Source organism: Amblyraja radiata, chromosome 5 (assembly GCF_010909765.2).
Source record: "Amblyraja radiata isolate CabotCenter1 chromosome 5, sAmbRad1.1.pri, whole genome shotgun sequence".
Classification (NCBI taxonomy): domain Eukaryota; kingdom Metazoa; phylum Chordata; class Chondrichthyes; order Rajiformes; family Rajidae; genus Amblyraja; species Amblyraja radiata.
Window position 1 is genome coordinate 20321665 of NC_045960.1, and position 20706 is coordinate 20342370.

The 20706-nt window shown below is 41.1% G+C and overlaps 1 protein-coding gene across 4 annotated transcripts in view; it reads right to left on the reverse strand.

The window, feature by feature from the left end:
* Positions 1-684: 684 nt before the first annotated feature.
* cilk1 (ciliogenesis associated kinase 1) overlaps positions 685-20706 on the reverse strand; it is a 47625-nt gene continuing 27603 nt past the window's right edge. For 2 of the 4 annotated variants that reach the window (XM_033020685.1, XM_033020686.1), the window contains 8 exons: positions 19702-19873; positions 18978-19145; positions 12162-12443; positions 9416-9603; positions 9191-9333; positions 8305-8442; positions 5202-5315; positions 2403-2556 (listed from right to left, as the gene is read on the reverse strand). In XM_033020685.1, coding sequence (XP_032876576.1) covers positions 2411-2556; positions 5202-5315; positions 8305-8442; positions 9191-9333; positions 9416-9603; positions 12162-12443; positions 18978-19145; positions 19702-19873 — 1351 coding nt within the window. In that variant the 3' untranslated portion in view covers positions 2403-2410. Of the gene's footprint in view, positions 2557-5201; positions 5316-8304; positions 8443-9190; positions 9334-9415; positions 9604-12152; positions 12444-18977; positions 19146-19701; positions 19874-20706 lie in introns of all 4 variants that reach the window. The other 2 variants (XM_033020683.1, XM_033020684.1) reach the window with 2 other exon arrangements.

The following is a 20706-nucleotide window of genomic DNA, read 5'->3' on the forward strand; positions in this document are numbered from 1 at the left end:
CCAGAAGTTCCTGACTTGACATTGCCAGAAGTGCAGCAATATGGTAAAGACATGGACTCCATCTGAAACCCTGTGACTGGTGCGTATGGTTGGGCTAATTAGGAGCCCTATCAGTGACACAGCTACCCCAAATACAAAATGTAGTACAAAACCATAGATGGGGATGGGGTAAAGATTCAATGATCCCAGGGATGTGTAAGAAGAAACCACAGCTGCTGGTTTACACCGAAGATAGACACAAAATGTTGGAGAAATTCAACGGGTCAGGGAGCCCTGCTGGGGCAGCTTACAACCCAGCGGTATGAATATTGATTTCTCTAACTTCAAGTAACGGTTGCTTTCCCTCTCTTTCTGTCTCCCCCCCCACCCTAGTTCTCAGACTAGTTTTACCGTCCTCCTGATTGAATGTTACTGTTTGTGGATGTGTTTAGGTATGGCAATATTCTACTGGATTGTTTGTAAGAATATAATTTCACTGTGTGTTTGCACTTTGCACACGTGACAATAAAAGCACCATTGAACCAAGGTGTCAGTAGACTATTCAGAGTTTTCCACTTTCATACTGTGCTCACCCATCACTATCTGAAACTTAGAAACTGGACAAGCAGTGGGTGAATACAAATAATGAATGTTCAGCATTTGACATTAATGCACTAATTCTGAGGTCTAAGAAATCAAGAATACTATTTTAAACAAATAATTTTAATGTTGTCATTCGGGATGATCTAAAAAAAACATTAGTTGCAACAGTGAATCTTTCAAATTAATGGCATTGTATATTTAGAGAAAATTTGTATCAGTAATCTTAAACCACTACTCTATAAAATGGAGAATACTAAGCTCATTTAACATATATGCAATTTCCTGCATTGCTACAATGCATTTTAATTTGATTACTAAGGCATAGCTAACGAGAAGCTACAAGTTATAATGGGTATTAACAGACCAGTGCAAATATAAGAATATCTTGCCTTTTATCATCCAAGTAGTACAAAGAAAATGACAAAAGAAAATGGGCAATCCCACCCCAAAACACCACAGAAATGTTTAGTGAAGTTACTGGCATAAAGCTGCAAAAAATGTCTCAAGACATTCCATGTATATAATGTGGAGACCATTCAATGCTTATTGTTGAGGAAGAACCGGTGACACATCTTTATATCTGAATATTTTTCAGAATTATGGAATGATCAATAAATTCAGCAATGGACAGATACGAGATGGACATTACATAGGCAGAGAATAAAAAATGAATACGTGGCTTGCAGCAATACCGTTGTGAAGATAGTCAAAGAGATATCAGTCTACCAAGAACCCATTCTGGGAAGCTTTAATAAAATGCACTAGATAATTTAAGAGAAGCCAATTCCTAAATTTCATGTCTGACAGCAAATACGAGAAGAGCATTGATGCAGTTTCTGTGGCTTGATTCTTCAGATGCATAAACTATAGAAACGTAGACCAAGTGCTCAGCACAACGTTACTGCTGCAAGAACATAAAACCAATACTTTAATGAAAATCATTCTTGACAAGTTACTTCTAATGCCAACAGAAAATAGAGGGAAGGGCCAGACATGGGAAGAAGGGTGGAGAAGGGCAATGGCAGAGGGCACAAGTGCAAATGTGCTGACGTCATTTAATGGCAGGATAAAAAAGGTTTGTGGTTAGAATTTTCCAGGTGGCAGAGTTAGTCGCTCAAGGAATGGATCCTCCCTGGTACAAAAAGGAAAATATGCAGACCACAGTGCAATTTCTTTTAGCCAGTAACATCAGGAGGCATCCAGGGCAGAACTGTCTATTCCCTAGACAGAGAATGATGTGTGCTAAAAGACGGAAAATAATGCAAATATTTTTAATCCCCATGTTTTAAAAATGAAGCCCATTCAATAAGTTTGCTACTCAAAAGATTTTTCAAACTTTAGAATAAAATTTCCCTTAAAAAATGCCTCCTTAATTGCCACAGGCAAATTTCAATGACTCGCACGTTTTGTGCACCTCCATATTAGAGTTGTCAAGAATATCCTATAAATACTACTTTTATATGCAAAGATACCTGCATGTGTCTATTACCCTGTCCTTTAACAAAATACTTAATACACTTTAATAAACAAACCCTGAAACTTGTTATATATACACATTACACAATATATACAGAAGTAGAAAAGAGTAAAAAGCATTAAATTATTAACCTGCAAATATTCCAAAAAAAGCTCTTGCAAAAATATTTTTCTAGGTGTGGGGGAAAACAAACTACAACGGAAACAAACCAAACTATCCCCAAATATAATTGTTTGAAATTCATCCTTAAATGTGGCATTTTTTTTCACTGAGAAAATTGATGTTCAGTAGATATTATGTAAAAACTAATATCACTGACTTGCATATGTCTGTTATATACATCTTTTTTTTTTATCGATGTCCTCCATATTTGGAAGACCAGTCAATTCGCCCGTGAATTGGATGTGGATGTGGCATCATCCCACTGATGGTTTTGCTTGAAGAATTATATGGCTGACATCCCAACTGTGATCGGCTAGATTTCCAAGCTGCATAATCTGCAAAAAGAATGGGTTATTATTACTTTGGTGTTATCCTTCCTACGAAAGATGTCCCTTGTAACAGTCGTCTCCTTTTAAGCAAATCAATTGTCACATTAAGTGCCCATAATTCTCACAAAGTAAATTTATGCAAATACAAAAAATTGTAACTTATTGGCAGGGTCAGAGTTAGCTCAAACAACACTACATTTGTTGGAAATTAATGTTTCATTGCTATGTTATTAAGGAAATTAAGCAATGGAGTCATATCCCTCGTTAAGATTTTGGACATGCAACAAAACTTTCTCTATTGCAAGTTAGGTTATTAAGGGCATAAATGATAGGAGCAGAATTAGGCCAATCGGCCCATCAAATGACAATCAATCATGGCTGATCTATCTCTCTCTCCTAACCCCATTCTCCTGCCTTATCCTCATAACCCCTGACACCGGCACAAATTAAGAATCTACCTATCTCTGCCTTAAAAATATCCTTCGACTTAGCCTCCACAGCCTTTTGTGGTAAAAAAAAACGACTCCCTGCCAGTCAAAGTACAAACAACTGCAATGCCCCTGGGTTGGTGAAGCATTTGAAAGAGGGGAAAGCACAAGAAAACATCCCAACAGAGGCTTCCACTCTCTTACAAAGCTTGAATAATTCTACTTCAACACCAAGACTGTTGTATATCACAAACTCAATTTGACTTATTTTCCAATAACCTTAATTCAGCCATTTGTAGGTTAATTGGCTTTGGTAAAAAAAAAAAAAAATTGTAAAGAGTCCCAAGTGCGTAGGATACTGGTATTCGCTGGTCAGCATGGACTCATTGTGCTGAAGCTGTATCTCTAATGTCTAAAGTGTCTAAAGCAATGTGAACAGTCATATGAACTACTGGAAGGTACTCGCATATACAGTGCCCTCCATAATGTTTGGGACAAAGACCCGTCATTTATTTAATTGCCTCTGTGCTCCACAATTTGAGATTTGTAATATTAAAAAATCAAAAAAAATCACATGTGGTTAAAGTGCACATTGTCAGATTTTAATAAAGGCCATTTTTATACATTTTGGTTTCACCATGTAGAAATTACAGCTGTGTTTATATATAGTCCCCCCATTTCACGGCACCATAATGTTGAGGACACATGGCTTCATAGGTGTTTGTAATTGCTCAGTTGTGTTTAATTGCCTCCTTAATGCAGGTATAAGAGAGCTCAGCACCTCGTCTTTCCTCCAGTCTTTCCATCACATTTGGAAACTTTTATTGCTCTTTATCAACATGAGGACCAAAGTTGTGCCAATGAAAGTCAAGGAAGCCATTATGAGACTGAGAAATAAGAATAAAACTGTTAGAAACATCAGCCAACTCTTAGGCTTACCAAAATCAATTGTTTGGAATATCATTAAGAAGAAAGAGAGCACTGGTGAACTTACTAATCGCAAAGGGACTGGCAGGCCAAGGAAGACCTCCACAGCTGATGACAGAAGAATTATCTCTATAATAAAGAAAAAAACCCAAACACCTGTCTGACAGATCAGAAACACTTTTCAGGAGTAAGGTGTGGATTTGTCAATGACCACTGTCCGCAGAAGACTTCATGAACAAAAATAGAGGCTACACTGCAAGATGCAAACCACTGGTTATCCGCAAAAACAGGATGGCCAGGTTAGTTTATCAAGAAGTACTTAAAAGAGCAACCACAGTTCTGAAAAAAGGTCTTGTGGACCGATGAGATGAAGATTAACTTATATCAGAGTGATGGCAAGACCGAAGTATGGCGGAGAGAGGAACTGCCCAAGATCCAAAGCATACCACCTCATCCGTGAAACACGGTGGTGAGGGTGTTATGGCGTGGGCATGTATGGCTGCTGAAGGTACCGGCTCACTTATCTTCATTGATGATACAACTGCTGATGGTAGTAGCATAATTAATTCTGAAGTGTGTAGACACATCCTATCTGCTCAAGTTCAAACAAATGCTTCAAAACTCATTGGCCGGCAGTTCATTCCACAGCAAGACAATGATCCCAAACATACTGCTAAAGCAACAAAGGAGCTTTTCAAAGCTAAAAAATGGTCAATTCTTGAGTGGCCAAGTAAATCACCTGATCTGTAACCAATTGAGCATGCCTTTTATATGCTAAAGAGAAAACTGAAGGGGACTAGCCCCCAAACCAAGCATAAGCTAAAGATGGCTGCAATACAGATCTGGCCGAGCATCACCAGAGAAGACACCCAGCAACTGGTGATGTCCATGAATCGCAGACTTCAAGCAATCATTGCATGCAAAGGATATGCAACAAAATACTAAACATGACTTTCATTTACATGACATTGCTGCGTCCTAAACATTATGGTGCCCTGAAATGGGGGGGGGGGGGGGAATATGCATGAACACTGCTGTGATTTCAACACAATGAAACCAAAATGTATAAAAATGGCCTTTATTAAAATCTGACAATGTGCACTTTAACCACATGTGATTTTTTTCTGTGGAGAGGACAGAGGCAAATAAATAAATGATGGGTCTTTGTTGCAAACATTATGGAGGGCACCGTATATCACTTAAAAGAAATGAGGGAAAGGAAAGAGGATCACAAATATATCACGATTAACCAAAAGATGGTCTGACGGTCTAACTTAGCATGTCTTTGATATTTACTGGAATCTGTTTCCACAACTGGTGCAAGCTGCACTCTTTGGCCAGCTGATCCAACTTCTTTCTTACGAAATGTCGATGAGTATCCTCCAGGGGCATCAGTGCCAGTGGCATAAACTGAAACAGAAAATAAGCTTGACGCTGCTCATCAAAAAAATAAAAGTTAAATTTCCGTACAAAATTACAGATTCCATGACCTTTTCAGACAACTCAGCAAGAAACAAAAATTGCTCTCATTTTAAAAGCTACGCAATCTGGTTATCAGCAGTAAAACTCTATTTCCAACAAGAACAATCCATATTCTTGCATGGACTAACTGCTGGGGTAACTCAGCGGGTCAATCCATATTCTTCCCAACCTTCCCCCCATATCTGCAAATTTTCAGGCAAGTTCCCTTTTTGTGGGCTTTGCCTCTTCGCTGACAAAAGCTGAAGCCAAGCTAGAAATTTACAAAGTCCCAGCATGACCTTTATTTTATGTCCTTTCCCTTCAGTTAAAAATGTGTAATCCATGCTTTTTTTTTTTTTAAACCACATTTTATCATCTCGCCTTGCACTCTCAGCAGGAATAGCTTCAGATGAAGATTTATGTACATGGACACCAAGGTCATATCTCTTTTGTGATGTAGTGTTTTTCTATCTTAGTTGTAATGTTATGGATACGACTAAAACCAGGTATGTGGATAGGACAGGTTTAGAAGTATATATCACACTTATTATGTTTGTCCATTTCACCATGCTAAAGCCAGCAACTTCCCTCACTGTATATTACTTTGCCAAGTTGCCAAGTGAGACCACACCTAGAGTATTGCGTACAGTTTTGGTCTCCTAATCTGAGGCAAGACATTCTTGCCATAGAGGGAGTACAGAGGTTCACCAGACTGATTCCTGGGATAGCAGGACTTTCATATGAAGAAAGACTGGATAGACTCGGCTTGTACTCGCTAGAATTTAGAAGATTGAGGGGGGATCTTATAGAAACTTACAAAATTCTTCAGGGGTTGGACAGGCTAGATGCAGGAAGATTATTCCCGATGTTGGGGAAGTCCAGAACAAGGGGTCACAGTTTAAGGATAAGGGGGAAGTCTTTTAGGACCGAGATGAGAAAATCATTTTTTACACAGAGAGTGGTGAATCTGTGGAATTCACTGCCACAGAAGGTAGTTGAGGCCAGTTCATTGGCTATATTTAAGAGGGAGTTAGATGTGGCCCTTGTGGCTAAAGGGATCAGGGGGGATGGAGAGAAGGCAGGTACAGGATACTGAGTTGGATGATCAGCCATGATCATATTGAATGGCGGTGCAGGCTCGAAGGGCCGAATGGCCTACTCCTGCACCTATTTTCTATGTTTATAAGAATACATTCAAGTGTAGTTATCTTTGTAAGGATAAAAAGAGGAACAAATCCTAAATGGACTCCAATAAGACCAAGTCATAAACGTGTTCATCCACTGCTGTCACCCTCCAGTTTATAAATGCCCAATTGGCTCAGTGACAAACATGTTCCATTTTAATTCCACGGACTCCCATGTTATCAACAAGTCCCTTGCACATTTAGGATATAAATGTCAAGCTTAGTCCTCCCTCTCATGAAGTCTCTGGAAACTCTTAAGGCTATTTCCCACTGCCCAAACACTGAGCATATATTCATTTCCAAGAATGACTGTAGAATGTTTTTCACACAAAGGGTGGTGGATGCATGGGACGAGCTGCTAGGGGAGGTAGTTAAGGGACAGGGACTATCACAACGTTTTAAGAAAAAAAATTAAATGGGTACATGGATAGGACAGGTTTAGAGGGATATGGGCCATATACAGGAAGGTGGGTCTAGTGTAGATGGGACATGTTGGTCGGTGTGGGCAAGTTGGGCCATGGAGCCAGTTTCCATGCTGTATGACAAGGACTTGCATCATAGCAGGACACCGCTGAATTTGGCCCTCTCATTTTCTTAGGGTTATACCCAATCCGAAGAACCAGAAAGTACAAGACACAGATGATTTAGTATATTCGCTATAATCATTTAGACACTTTGTTACATGAATTAATAACGCCCGAGGCCCTTGTGATGTTCGTAATTTCACGGAACAGAATAAGGCCATTCAGCCTATCGTCTACTCCGCTATTCAATCGTGGCTGATCCATTCTCCTGCCTTCTTCCCATAACCCCTGACAGACCCCCTTACTCACCAAGAATCTGTCAAACTGCACATTAAAAATACCCGTTGACTTGGGCTCCACAGCAGTCTGCGACAATGAATTCCACAGATTCACCACCCTGTGACTAAAGAAATTATTTCTTATCACCTTTGCAAAGGTACGTCCTTTTAGCCTGAGGCTATGGCCACTGGTCCTAGACTCTCCCACTTGTGGAAACATCCTCTCACCATTCACTCTATCGAGGCCTTTCACTATTTGGTAAGTTTCAATTAGATCCCCCATCATCCTTTTAAACTCCAGCGAGTACAGCCCCTGTCTTTCAAATGCTTATCATATACGTTAACCCAATCATTCCTGGGATCGTTCTCGTAAACCTCCTCTGGACCCCAAGGAATGCCAGCACATTCTTCCACAGATTGACAGTTTATACATTCAAGGTTTCCATAGGTAGTATTGTTATATGGATAATAAAACATGGGAGAAAATCTCATTTCAATTCATGCTCCAGATTAGTAATGCCCGTCCCACTTAGGAAACCTGAACGGAAACCTCTGGAGACTTTGCGCCCCACCCAAGGTTTCCGTGCGGGTCCCGGAGATTGCAGGTAGTGGAAGCAGATAGGGAGACTGACAAAAACCTCCGGGAACCGCACGGAAACCTTGGGTGGGGTGCAAAGTCTCCAGAGGTTTCCGTTCAGGTTTCCTAAGTGGGACAGGGGCATAAAAGGGTGTCCAAAGCTTACCAGGAGTAGGCAGGAGAATAAGGTTGAGAGGGAATAATAAATCAGCCATAATCGAATGGCAGAGCAGATTTGATGGGCCGAGTGGCCTAATTCTGATCCTATCTCCTGTAGTCTTGCAAAGATTAAAGAGCCTCAGCTGAAGTAAAATCAGGAAACAGAAGTAAAGATACCTACGAAACATGAAGACAGTAAGACATGTGTCACCTCACCTGCATTGGTGCAATTGAGGGGGAGAGCTCCTCCAATGACTCCTAACGGTTTACTGGAAAGGTTAGAGTTGGCCCAGAGATTGTGAACATTGAAATCTTTTCCTAGATTGGCTAATGGGGTTTTCTTGGCATTAATTCCTGCAAAATGAGAAAGACTAATAGTCATCTGCTTTCAATTACCTGTCAGTTTCAATATTTGCTTTAATGACCCTGAAAAAAAAAAGTATCTTGTTCTCTGTTAATGAACTATATATATAGTGGATCTGCAATAATTACAGCCCTCAATGCATACACAGTGCATCTGTCACATAACAGATTATAGTCAATAACCATTTCATCTACTCTCTCCACATCCCTGAAACCAAAAAACTATTAACCTCTCTATATGGTACATTAAAAAAGCTGTTCATGCTGTGAGCATTGGATGATGCTTAACATTATAGTGAATTATCTTTCCAATTAATTCCAACCCCCAGTAACAAGTCTGGATTTTTATCTAATTCATGTGTATCAAACATGACAACCTAGTCTTTTCTTAACATTAGTAACTAAGGCTTGTGACATGGAACAGCTTAATAGATTAAAATTTAAAAAAATGACGAGATAATATCAAGCTTGGGTCTTAAGGTCAAAGAATACAGGACACATATTTAAGGGCAGTTACAATTTGATTCGGGTAGTTATATTAAACTTAATCAGAGCAACTGGAGATAGCCTGTGAAAGACAAATATACTTTCTCTGTTAGCTCATATGACTTAAAGTAACAGCTGCTCATTAAATCTAAGCAAATTAGTTCAATTTCAAAGAGACATTATATACTTCCTCTAGTTAATTAATCATTTCACACTAATGTAAAAAATGTTATAGATTTCATTTATTACGAACCTGGCAGATACCTTGATTGTTTCAGGTAGTGATATTTGGCTGAAGAAGCTCTGGACGTAGTATCTGTAGTCATATTATCTGTTGGCATATTTTTACTGCTCGAATTACTATTTGAAGAAGTCAAGTCTAAAAGACTTTCCATTCTGCAAAGAATAAGGTTCATCAAATAATTCATAACTTTAAAGAAAAAATGCACTAAACGGCACATAATGGCAGTCTGCTTACTTAAACTGTGATTCTTGACTTTGTCTTTTTTTATCATTTAAATTTGCATTTTTAGTTGAAGAACCAAATGCCAAATCTCCAGAATCATTCCAGTTGTTAAAGTCCTTCAAAATAGTATGGCTCCATCGTCGAGCACTGCCTTTTGGCTTGGTGCTATTACAAATATTATCCTCCATCTTGATTGCTTTCTATGATTACAAACACAAAATATAACATTAACACGTTAAGATGCATTAAAAGAGCATTGAAACAAAATTAAAAGCACAACTGCAATATTTGGAGTGTTTCATTGGTATTCGTTTAAGTAAATACTACCAAAATATGTAACAGATGGCACAGCCGTAAGTTGCTGTCTTAGTGCCAGACCCCGGGTTCGATCCTGACTACAGGTGTTGTCTGTACAGAGTTTGCACGTTCTCCCAATGACATGCGTGGGTTTTCTCCAGGTGCTCCGGTTTCCACCCACACTCCAAAGACATACAGGTTTGTAGACTAATTGGCTTGGTAAAATTGTAAATTGTGTTAGTGTGCAGGGATCGCTGAACTTGGTGGGCCCAAGAGGCTGTTTCCGCGCTGTACCTCCAAACTAAACAGCTTGTATAACGGCTGAAGGTTTTGGACTTGGGCACCATCCAGGAGACAAGAGTACAACAACCTGGGCCAAAGCTAGATTGCAGTTCTGATTGAATATTGCATTGATGAAGATGTACACAAAATGAAGCCATTATGCCTGGGATTATTGCCAAACATTTGATTATTTAACTATAAAAATCACATGGTCCAAACAGATATCAATATTAACTGGACTGTTTCAACTGTAGATCTGACTTCATCTATATTCAAAATTTCTAAATCAGATTTATTAAATCTGAATATGATTACTACAAAGTGTAGCCTGCCATGCATCAATTGAATGTTGAATTTGCTACGGAATGGTGCGATAAGTGATGTGTAGATCAAGGGTGGAGAAAATTAAAAACCCCACATACAGGGATCACATGATCTCCTGACACCACGCCTGCTTAATGTCTGTGACCAGCAGCATTTAGGAATATTCAATGCAAATTTTACAAGTTCATAATTTTAATTTAAGTTTAAAAGCACATGAATTCTGGTAATTTAAAGACAATATGTTGGAAAAAATAAAAACCATACAAAAACATTGAAAATGAAGGTCAGGAACACCACTCACATGAAGAGTCACGCTATGTTTTTCCAGATAGTGTAAAGAGCAACCACGAAGTGTAAGCACAAAATGTTGGAATAAATCAGCGGTTCAGGCAGCATCTCTGGAGAACATAGAAAGGTGACATTTCAGGTTGAAACCCTTCAGACTCTGAAGGAGGATCCCTACCCGAAACATCACCCATCCATGTTCTCCAGATATGGTGCCTGACCCACTAAGTTACTCCAGCACTGTGTCCTTTTTTTGTAAACCAGCATCTGCAGTTCCTCGTTTCTACAGATGAGAAGTGTATCCAACCCCTGCAACTTGGCAAATAACCCTGGACTTAACAGCAGAGCATGATGTCAGAATATTGTTCAAATGTTGAAAGGAAGTTATAAACTGGACGTCGCAACACCCAGCGTACTAGTTCTGCAACACAAGCAGCAATCAGAGCTATTTGAAAAGTTAAATTGTTTCCAGAAAATTGTGCCCCAAACAAAAAGGTAAACATTATTGATTCTATTCATTTGTAATTACATGTGTTTAATTTTTAGTTTAATTACGTGAAATTAGAACTTTAAATTACAATTTAAGCTAGAAAATGGGCTCAAAGGTTCACCAAGCCAATTCCTTATTAACTATCCATGACATATCATGAACGTTTATTTTATAAAGTACCATCATCACAGTATATCTATCTGTACATATTATTAAGTCTCATCTTGTTTCTCTCTTTGTGTGTGTGTGTGTGTGTGTGTGTGTGTGTGTGTGTGTGTGTGTGTGTGTATCTACGCCAAAACGGTAGCGCTAAAAGTTTTGCACAACGTTATTCAGCTTTTTCCCATCGTCCTTGTCAAGTTCCCTTCAGATTTGAAGTTATATTTCACGTTATTGATATTTAAAGGTTTAAAAAAAGCCAACTTTTAAAAGTTTTTTTCTGTTAAATCCTTGCTGCCCCAGCATGCAACAAACGTCCATACAAAGTTGCAACCCAGGAACTCTGCTTCCACCAAGTTTTCACCTGAATGGAATGTCAGTCCTCCACCCAACAATGGTACCATCATAAAACACTTACTCCTGCTCCTGCCAGCACAGGAGGGGGCGGGGCCAGGGGAAGTGGAATTGGAAGTGCTGCGGGAGACAGGGGAAGTGCAATTTGAATTTTTTTTAAAGTCCAGTTCTGGGGGAGGCAGGGGAGTGGTAGAATCTTACGTTAGGGAACAAGTTGCGTTGGGGGACCAGGCCTCCCATGGGGGTATGGGTGAGTGGTGGAATATTGCGCTGGGGGACCAGGCGTCCCGTCTGACAGGGACCCAACGGGTCCCACTTGGTCTAGTATATCAAACTAAAACGCAATAAGGCAAGGGGCAATTTCACAATCCCATGACTCACAGCGAGTGCTACTTAATGAGATTATTACAAAGTATATGAAACTTTATGCATTAGCACAGCCATAATAAGAAATTAAACCCAACTCTACATTTAGCACCTTGTAGCAACACAGATAAATGTATGACATTAACGAATATTGTCACTATCAATACTCAACATTAAATGCAAGAACCTTACTTTACACACTTTGATATTTAATGAAGGCAGGTTATTTTGATGTTGTTTTTCTTGTTCACTGCTGCTTCCTCTTTCATGCGAGCCCATTGCCAAATCAGTTTGATTCTGAGAGGGTGTAATTTGTTGTAGTGACCTTGAGGGTGGATGAGGTTCAAGCGTGGATTGGGGTTGAGGCTTTAACTGATTAACTGGATGTTTGCACTGCATTTCTCTTTGCTGATTTCCTTGCTCTTGCACTTGCTGAGGAGTTCCCAAAGCTTGACCAACATGGAAATAAGGATATCGTAGTGCCTATAAAAAAATGAGAAACCGGTCATTCTGAAATGGAGATGGACACAAAATGCGTGAGTAATTCAGCGGGTCAGACAGCACTTCTGGAGAAACCACATATTTCGCTAGGGCAGCATACAACCCAGCGGTATTCATACTGATTTCTCCAATCCCAAGTAACTCCTGCATTCCCTCCCGTTCCCTCTCAAACAATCAATCAATCAACCTTTATTGTCATCTTGCAAGCAACAGTTGTACAGTGCAAAATGAAAAGACGTTTCCCAGGGAATACCGGAGCATCGCACATGAAATTTAAAACATTTCACACATAACACTAAAAACAATCCAGTCCCTGATGGAACAGTATAAATAGTTAAAAGCAGGTAAAACAACACCGTTAAAATACAGTAAAACCAATCATAAAAATGTCCAGGGCAGCTGATTTGAGTGGCCAGTGCCAGTTATTAAAGTGGCCAGTGCCAGTTATTAAAGTGTCCGTGCCAAGCCGCAGAATCGGGTGACTGCGAGTACAGAGTGACTGTTTAGCAGCCTCACAGCCTGTGACAGGAAGCTGTTTAGCAGTCTTGTAGTCCGGGCTTTGATGCTGTGATATCTCTTGCCTGATGGCAGGAGATCCAGGTGTATGTGGAGGGGGTGCAGTTTGTCCTTAGCAATTCTCTGAGCTTTTTTTCAGACAGCGGCACTGGAACAGTTCTTGTACCGAGGGTAGGGAGACCCCAATGATCCTCTCTGCTCCCCTCACTACCCTCTGCAGAGCCTTCCTGTCCGAGCAGTTGCAGGTGGAGTACCACGTATTTATGTAGTACGTGAGTACAGACTCCACCGTACCCCTGTAGAAAGTCCTGAGGATGTTGGTGGGGAGTGAGGCCTGTTTTAGTTTCCTCAGGAAGTGCAGTCGCTGATGGGCCCGTTTGACGGTCCCAGTGGTGTTCCTGGACCAGGTGAGGCTGTCTGTAATTTGCACACCAAGGAACGTTATGCTCTCCACTCTCTCCACTGTGGTGCCACTGATGTTGAGGGGTGTATGCTTTGGCTGCGCCCTCCTGAAGTCGACAACCATCTCCTTTGTTTTGTCGACATTTAATTCTAGATTATTTTTGCCGCACCAGTCCACTAGTTGTTTTACTTCCTCCCTGTACATTGATTCGTCATCTCCGCTGATGAGTCCCACCACTGTTGTGTCATCCGCGAATTTTATGATCTTATTGTCCCTGAATCTGGCAGCAGTCATGTGTGAGCAATGTGAACAACAGCGGGCTGAGCACACAGCCTTGAGGGGAGCCGGTGCTCCCCCCCTACACCCCAGTTATCCTGCCACTTCCAATATTCGCATACTTGTATCCCTCGTTATCACACCTTCCACAGCCAACAATTGGATGAAACATCACCTGTCCCTTTTCTCCAGGGATGCTTTCTGATCTAGAGTTGCTTCAGCATTATGTGTCTATCTTCGGTATAAACCAGCATTGCAGATCCTTACTACAACAATGGGTCATTATGAGCTCCACCCTTCCCGACGTCATCTTTTACCAGCCCTGATTTGTTCTGGCTTTTTCTTGCCTCCAGTATATCCAGTACACACCCTCCTCTACTTAGTATGAAGAAGGGTCCCGACCCAAAACATCACCTATTCTTTTTCTCCAGAGATGCTGTGTGACCTGCTGAGTTACTCCAGCATTGTGTGTCTATCTTCGGTAAAAATAAGCATCTGCAGTTCCTTCTTACTCATTCTGAAGCATTGTGGTACCTTTTCACCTCTCAATACAGACCATCAAATGGTTAAAAGTCAAATCATTAAAAATCGAATCATACTACAAAGGCAGCATTTTAAATTCCTGTTATCACAATCACAATCATACATTTAGCCAAGTATGTTTTGCAACATTCGAGGAATTTCATTTGCCAAGTCAGTCATCCAAGTAAAAAGCAACAGAACACACAACACAATTTAACATAAACATCCACCACAGTGACTCCTCCACATTCCTCATTGTGATGGACAGCCAAAAAAAAGTTCAATCTCTTCCCTTGTTTGCTCTCCCGCGGTCGGGGGCCTCGAGCCCTCCGTTGACGGGACGATCTGGACTCCTGTAGCCGGCATTTGGGCCCTCCGCGTCGGGGCGATCAGCTCCTGCATTGGGTGGCATATGAGCTCCCATGCGCCAGCAATCGAACACCGTGTAGGGGCTGGTTGAGCCTCTGCATTAGTTGGAGCTCCCGACTAGCCTCTCCCGAGACTGCGAGCTCCCGATGCAAAGTCCACAGCCCGCGGTTGGAGCGATCCCAGGCAAGGGATCGACTCCGATGTCAAGTCCACGCCCCACGGGGGGGAGGTGCTCAAGGTCAGTCCGAGGAGGCCTCCAGCTCCATCGATGGTAGGCTGCAGAGCGACCTTAGACATGATCCGGAAAGTAATCGCATCTCCAGCAAGGTAAGAAACTGAAAAAAAGTTTTCCCCGACCCCCTCCCCCACATAAAACAAACCGGAGAACATTTACAAAAAAATTTAAAACGCACTAAAAATTAAAAAAGACGAAAAAACAGACAACTGCCAATCGTTCGGCGCCCCTGGTGGTATAAACTAATCTGAGCTAATCAAAGAGTGACGCCAGAGATTCTGCTGTCTGGGTGTTGAGAATTCCCTCTTCTACTACACAATCGGAATTGCAGAGCATAAGGGATATGTTTGTATTTGACCGTCATCTTGATGTCCACTTCCCATGTTCATAAAGGTTAGCGATAATCATATTAAAGGAAAATCTCCTCTTGTAAACCAAGACCAGCACATCCTCAATCCTCATTTATACAAGATGTTGGTGAGGTGCCATTTCACTGTGTACATTAAGTTGGATAGCTAATGTTATCCCATTTTTCAAGAAAGGAGGGAGAGAGAAAGCAGGGAATTATAGACCAGTTCGCATGACATCAGTGGCGGCGAAGTTGCTGGAGTCGATTATTAAAGTAGTAACAGCGGCACATTTGGATAGCAGTAACAGGATCAGTCCGAGGCAGCATGGATTCATAAAGGGGAAATCATGCTTGACAAATCTTCTGGAATTTGTTGAGGGCGTAACAAGTAAAATGGACAAGGGAGAGCCAGTGGGTGTAGTGCACCTGGACTTTCAGAAAGCCTTTGATAAGGTCCCACACAGAAGATTAGTGGGCAAAATTAGAGCACATGGTATTGGGGGTAGGGTATTGACATGGATAGAAAATTGTGTGGCAGACAGGAAACAAAGAGTAGGGATTAACAGGCCTCTTTCAGAAAGGCAGGTAGTGACTAGTGGGGTGCCACAAGGCTCAGTGCTGGGACCACAGCTATTTACAATATACATTAATGATTTAGATGAAGCAATTAAAAGTAACATTAGCAAATTTGCAGATGACGCAAAGCTAGGTGGCAGTGTGAACTGTGAGGAGAGTGCTATGAGGAAGCAGGGTGACTTGGAGTGGTTGGGTGATTGGACAGATGCATGGCAGGTGTGGATAGATGTGAGGTTATCCACTTTGGTAGCAAGAACAAGGAGGCAGGTTATTATCTGAATGGTGTCAGATTAGGAAAAGGGGAAGTGCAACAAGACCTGGGTACATCAGTCACTGAAAGAAAGCATGCAGGTACAGCAGGCAGTGAAGAAACTAATGGCATGTTGGCCTTCATAACGAGAGGATGTGTTGGAGCAAAGAGGTCCTTCTGCAGTTGTGCAGGGCCCTGGTGAGGCCACACCTGGAGTATTGTGTGCAGTTTGTCTCCTAATTTGAGGAAGGACATTCTTGCTATTGAGGGAGTGCAGCGTAGGTTCACAAGGTTAATTCCCAGGATGGCGGGACTGTCATACGACGAAAGAATCGAATGGCTGGGCTTGGATTCATTGGAATTTAAAAGGATGAGAGGGGATTTTATAGAAACATATAAAATAAGGGATTGGACACACTAGATGCAGGAAATGTTCCCGATGTTGGGCGAGTCCAGAACCAGGGGCCACAGTTTAAGAATAAGGGGTAGGCCATTTAGACCCGAGATGAGGAAAAACCTTTTCACACAGGGAGTTGTGAATTTGTGGAATTCTCTGCCTCAGAAGACGGTGGAGGTCAATTCACTGGATGCAATTAAGAGAGAGTTAGATAGAGCTTTTAGGGCTAGCGGAGTCAGGGGATATGGGGAGAAGGCAGGAACGGGGTACTGATTGTGGATGATCAACCATGATCACAATGAATGGCGGTGCTGGCTCGAAAGGCCTAAATGAACTACTCCAGCACCTATTGTCTAGGTACAGTGTCTTCCATAATATTTGGGACAGAGACCCTTTATTTAATTATTTGCCTCTGTAATGCACAATTTGAGATTTGTAATATTTAATCACATGTGGTTAAAGTGCACATTGTCAGATTTCAATAAAAGCCATTTTTATACATTTTTGTTTCACCATGTAGAAATTACAGCAGTGTTTATACATAGTCCCCCCCCATTTCAGGGCACCATAATGTTTGTGACACAGCAATGTCATGTAAATGAAAGTAGTCATATTTAGTATTTTGTTGCATATCCTTTGCATGCAATGACTGGGTGAAGTCTACGATTCATGGAGATCACCAGTTGATGCGTGTCTTCTCTGGTGATGCTCTGCCAGGCCTGTATTACAGCCATCTTTAGCTTATGCTTGTTTTGGGGGCTAGTCCCCTTCAATTTTCTCTTCAGCATATAAAAGGTATGCTCAATTGGGTTCAGATCAGGTGATTGACTTGGCCACTCAAGAATTTACCATTTTTAAGCTTTGAAAAGCTACTTTGTTGCTTTAGCAGTATGTTCGGGATCATTGGCTTGCTGTAGAATGAACCGCCGGCCAATGAGGTTTGAGGCATTTGTTTGAACTTGAGCGGATGGGATGTGTCTATACACTTCAGAATTCATTATGCTACTACCATCAGCAGTTGTATCATCAATGAAGATAAGTGAGCCAGTACCTTCAACAGCCATACATGCCCAGGCCACAACACCCCCACCACCGTGTTTCACAGATGAGGTAGCATGCTTTGGATCTTGGGCAATTCCTTCTCTCCTCCATACTTTGTTCTTGCCATCACTCTGATATAAATTAATATTCGTCTCATCTGTCCACAAGATCTTTTTCCAGAACTGTGGTTGCTCTTTAAGTACTTCTTGGCAAACTGTAACCTGGCCATCCTATTTTTGCGGCTAACCAGTGGTTCGCATCTTTCAGTGTAGCCTCTGTATTTCTGTTCATGAAGTCTTCTGCGGACAGTGGTCATTGACAAATCCACACCTGACTCTTGAAGAGTGTTTCTGATCTGTCAGTCAGGAGTTTGGGGATTTTTCTTTAATATAGTGAATTCTTCTGTCATCAGCTGTGGAGGTCTTCCTTGGCCTGCCAGTCCCTTTGCAATTAGTAAGTTCATCAGTGCTCACTTTCTTCTTAAGGATGTTCCAAACAGTTGATTTTGGTAAGCCTCAGGTTTGGCCGATGTTTCTAACAGTTTTATTCTTGTTTCTCAGTCTCATATGCCTTCTTTGACTTTCATTGGCACAACTTTGGTCCTCATGTTGATAAACAGCAATAAAAGTTTCCAAATGTGATGGAAAGACTGGAGGAAAGACTAGGCGCTGAGAACTCTCTTATACCTGCATTAAGGAGGCAATTAAACACCTGTGAAGCCATGTGTCCCAAACATTATGGTGGCCTGAAATGGGGGGGGGGGACTATGTATAAACACAGCTGTAATTTCTACATGGTGAAACCAAAATGTATAAAAAGACCCCTTAATAAAATCTGACAATGTGCACTTTAACCACGTGTGATTTTTTTCTATTACAAATCTCAAATTGCGGAGTACAGAGGCAAATAAATAAATGATGGGTCTTTGCCCCAAACATGGAGGGCACTGTATCTATGAAAGAGAGCAGAGAGGATTAACGAGGATGTTGCCAGAACCAGAGGGCTTGACTTTAGGAGCTATTCCACTTGGGTTGCTTAATGATATGATGATATGAACATTGAATTCCCCAATCAAAGGTAACTAACCTGCAAATAATCCATCCTTCTTTCCTTTTCCCCTCCCCCTTCTCTTGGCCCAATCTGGTCTTGTACCCATTTCACCCCTACCATCTATATTCCTTGCTCCGGCTTCATAATTTGCACCCTTTCCACCCTTATCTTACACCCTTCGTCTTTTCATCTCCAGCCTTTGTCCAACCATCTGCCTATCAAACCCCTCTGGTCCTGGACTCTCCCACATACCCAAGCATGACACACATTTCTAATTTTATTAAACTAGATAAGGTCATAAGGAATAGAATTTGGCCATTTGGCCTCCCTTATGCCTCTGTCGTCCCCTTTGCCCAGTTGCAATACCGACATCACCTTCTCCCTCTCAAATTGCAGATTAAATAAATTATATAACCCTTTCAAAGATCATAAGATGACCATTGTAGGCAGCTACAATTCTATTTAATTGTGTATTCTGCTACTTTTATAGCAACAAGCAGTACAATCCATTCTAGTTAGTTGTAAAACGTACTTGGATTGGGGTTGGACGTTTCTTGGGGTCCCACTGTAGCATGTCTCTCATGAGTTGAATAGCTTCACCACTTGCATTGGGAATCAGAGTCTTGAGGTTATTTGGTACACACTGTGGCCAGCGGAAGTTCATGGTGGCTGCAAGCTGATAACCTTCGGACCAATTGTTCTAAGATGTCAATTTTAAAGTTTAGACATTAGACAGACAGAAACAGGCCCTTCAGCCCACACCAACCAGCGACCACCCCGTGCACTAACACTATTCAATACACTAGGGACAATTTACCGAAGTCAATTAACCTACAAACCCACACATCATTGGAACGCGGGAGACCGGAATACCCAGAGAAAACGCAAGTAAACCCAGGGAGAATGTTCAAACTCCGTAAGAACAGCACCTGTAGTCAGGAATGAACCCAGGTCTCTGACACTGAGACAGCAACTCTTCCAATGCGCCCTTTTAATTAAAAAATATGCTACTTAACGAAGGGTCAAAAAGATGCACGTCTTATTTACAGAACTGTTCAAGGGGCTATTACATTTAAATTATGCCACTGTACATAGTTACAACGCTTCCCTTGTTGCCCAAACTACCAATTAATTGAGGCTTCTGAAATCCAATGATATTCTTATATCTTTATCTCCATATCAATAGCAATGCTGTGTATCAATGCACCGTCAGTCTCGCAAAAATATATACCTCCCGTCATTTTGATTTTCCATACCTTTTTGGGTGTTCCTAAAACTTGGCAAATTTTGAAAATCTCATCTATTTCACTAGACCCAGGAAAAAGGGGTCTTAATGTGTAGAGCTCTGACATTATACAACCAACAGCCCACATGTCAATAGGAGAACTATAATTTGTTGATCGAAGGAGAACTTCAGGGGCTCTGTACCTGTAACAAACAGTAGAGTTTAGTGAAAGATGCAATGTATTGGAATAATCAACAAGAGTTGCTTCTTAAAAGAAAACCAAACTAACTAATTGTTTGGCTTCGCCCTGAATGCAGTGGAGGAGCTCCATCTACTGGTTAACCAAGTTAATTATCCATGAGGGTAGACACAAAATGCTGGAGTAACTCAGCGGGACAGGCATCATCTCTGGAGAGAAGGAATGGTGACGTTTCGGATCAAGACCCTTCTTCAGACTGATGATTAATCATGATCCGCTTATTTACAAGACCGGCAACACAGAAAATAGTGAATCCCTCTAACTTGGATTTACCCTTGAGGATCTTCAACTATATAGCATGTGACTTAATGAGCAACTTTATATTTTTACAGCCACAATACTTCAAAAATAATCTGTTTTAAATAATACAGATAAATATTCCAGGAATTTTATCAAATAAAGTGTGGCATAGAAACATCGTCACGAGGAAACTAGAATTAGGGGAAAACAAGGTGGTATTTCTTTTCTGCATGTGCCACAAATCTTTTCATTATTGGCTATTGAAGGCATATTATTAAATTTATTGAGGACAGACAGCTTTCTGGTCTGATGTGGAGTCATTAGTTTAGAGATACAGCACAAAAACAAGCCCTTCGGCCCACCAAGTCAGCAGCGAGCAGCCATTCCCGCACGTAAAGCTCTCCTACACACACTCGGGACAATTTTAACTGAAACCCATTAACCTACAAGCATGTACGTCTTTGCAGTGTGGGAGACCAGAGATTCCGGAGAAAACCCATGAAGGTCATGATGAGAAAATACAAATTCCATACAAAC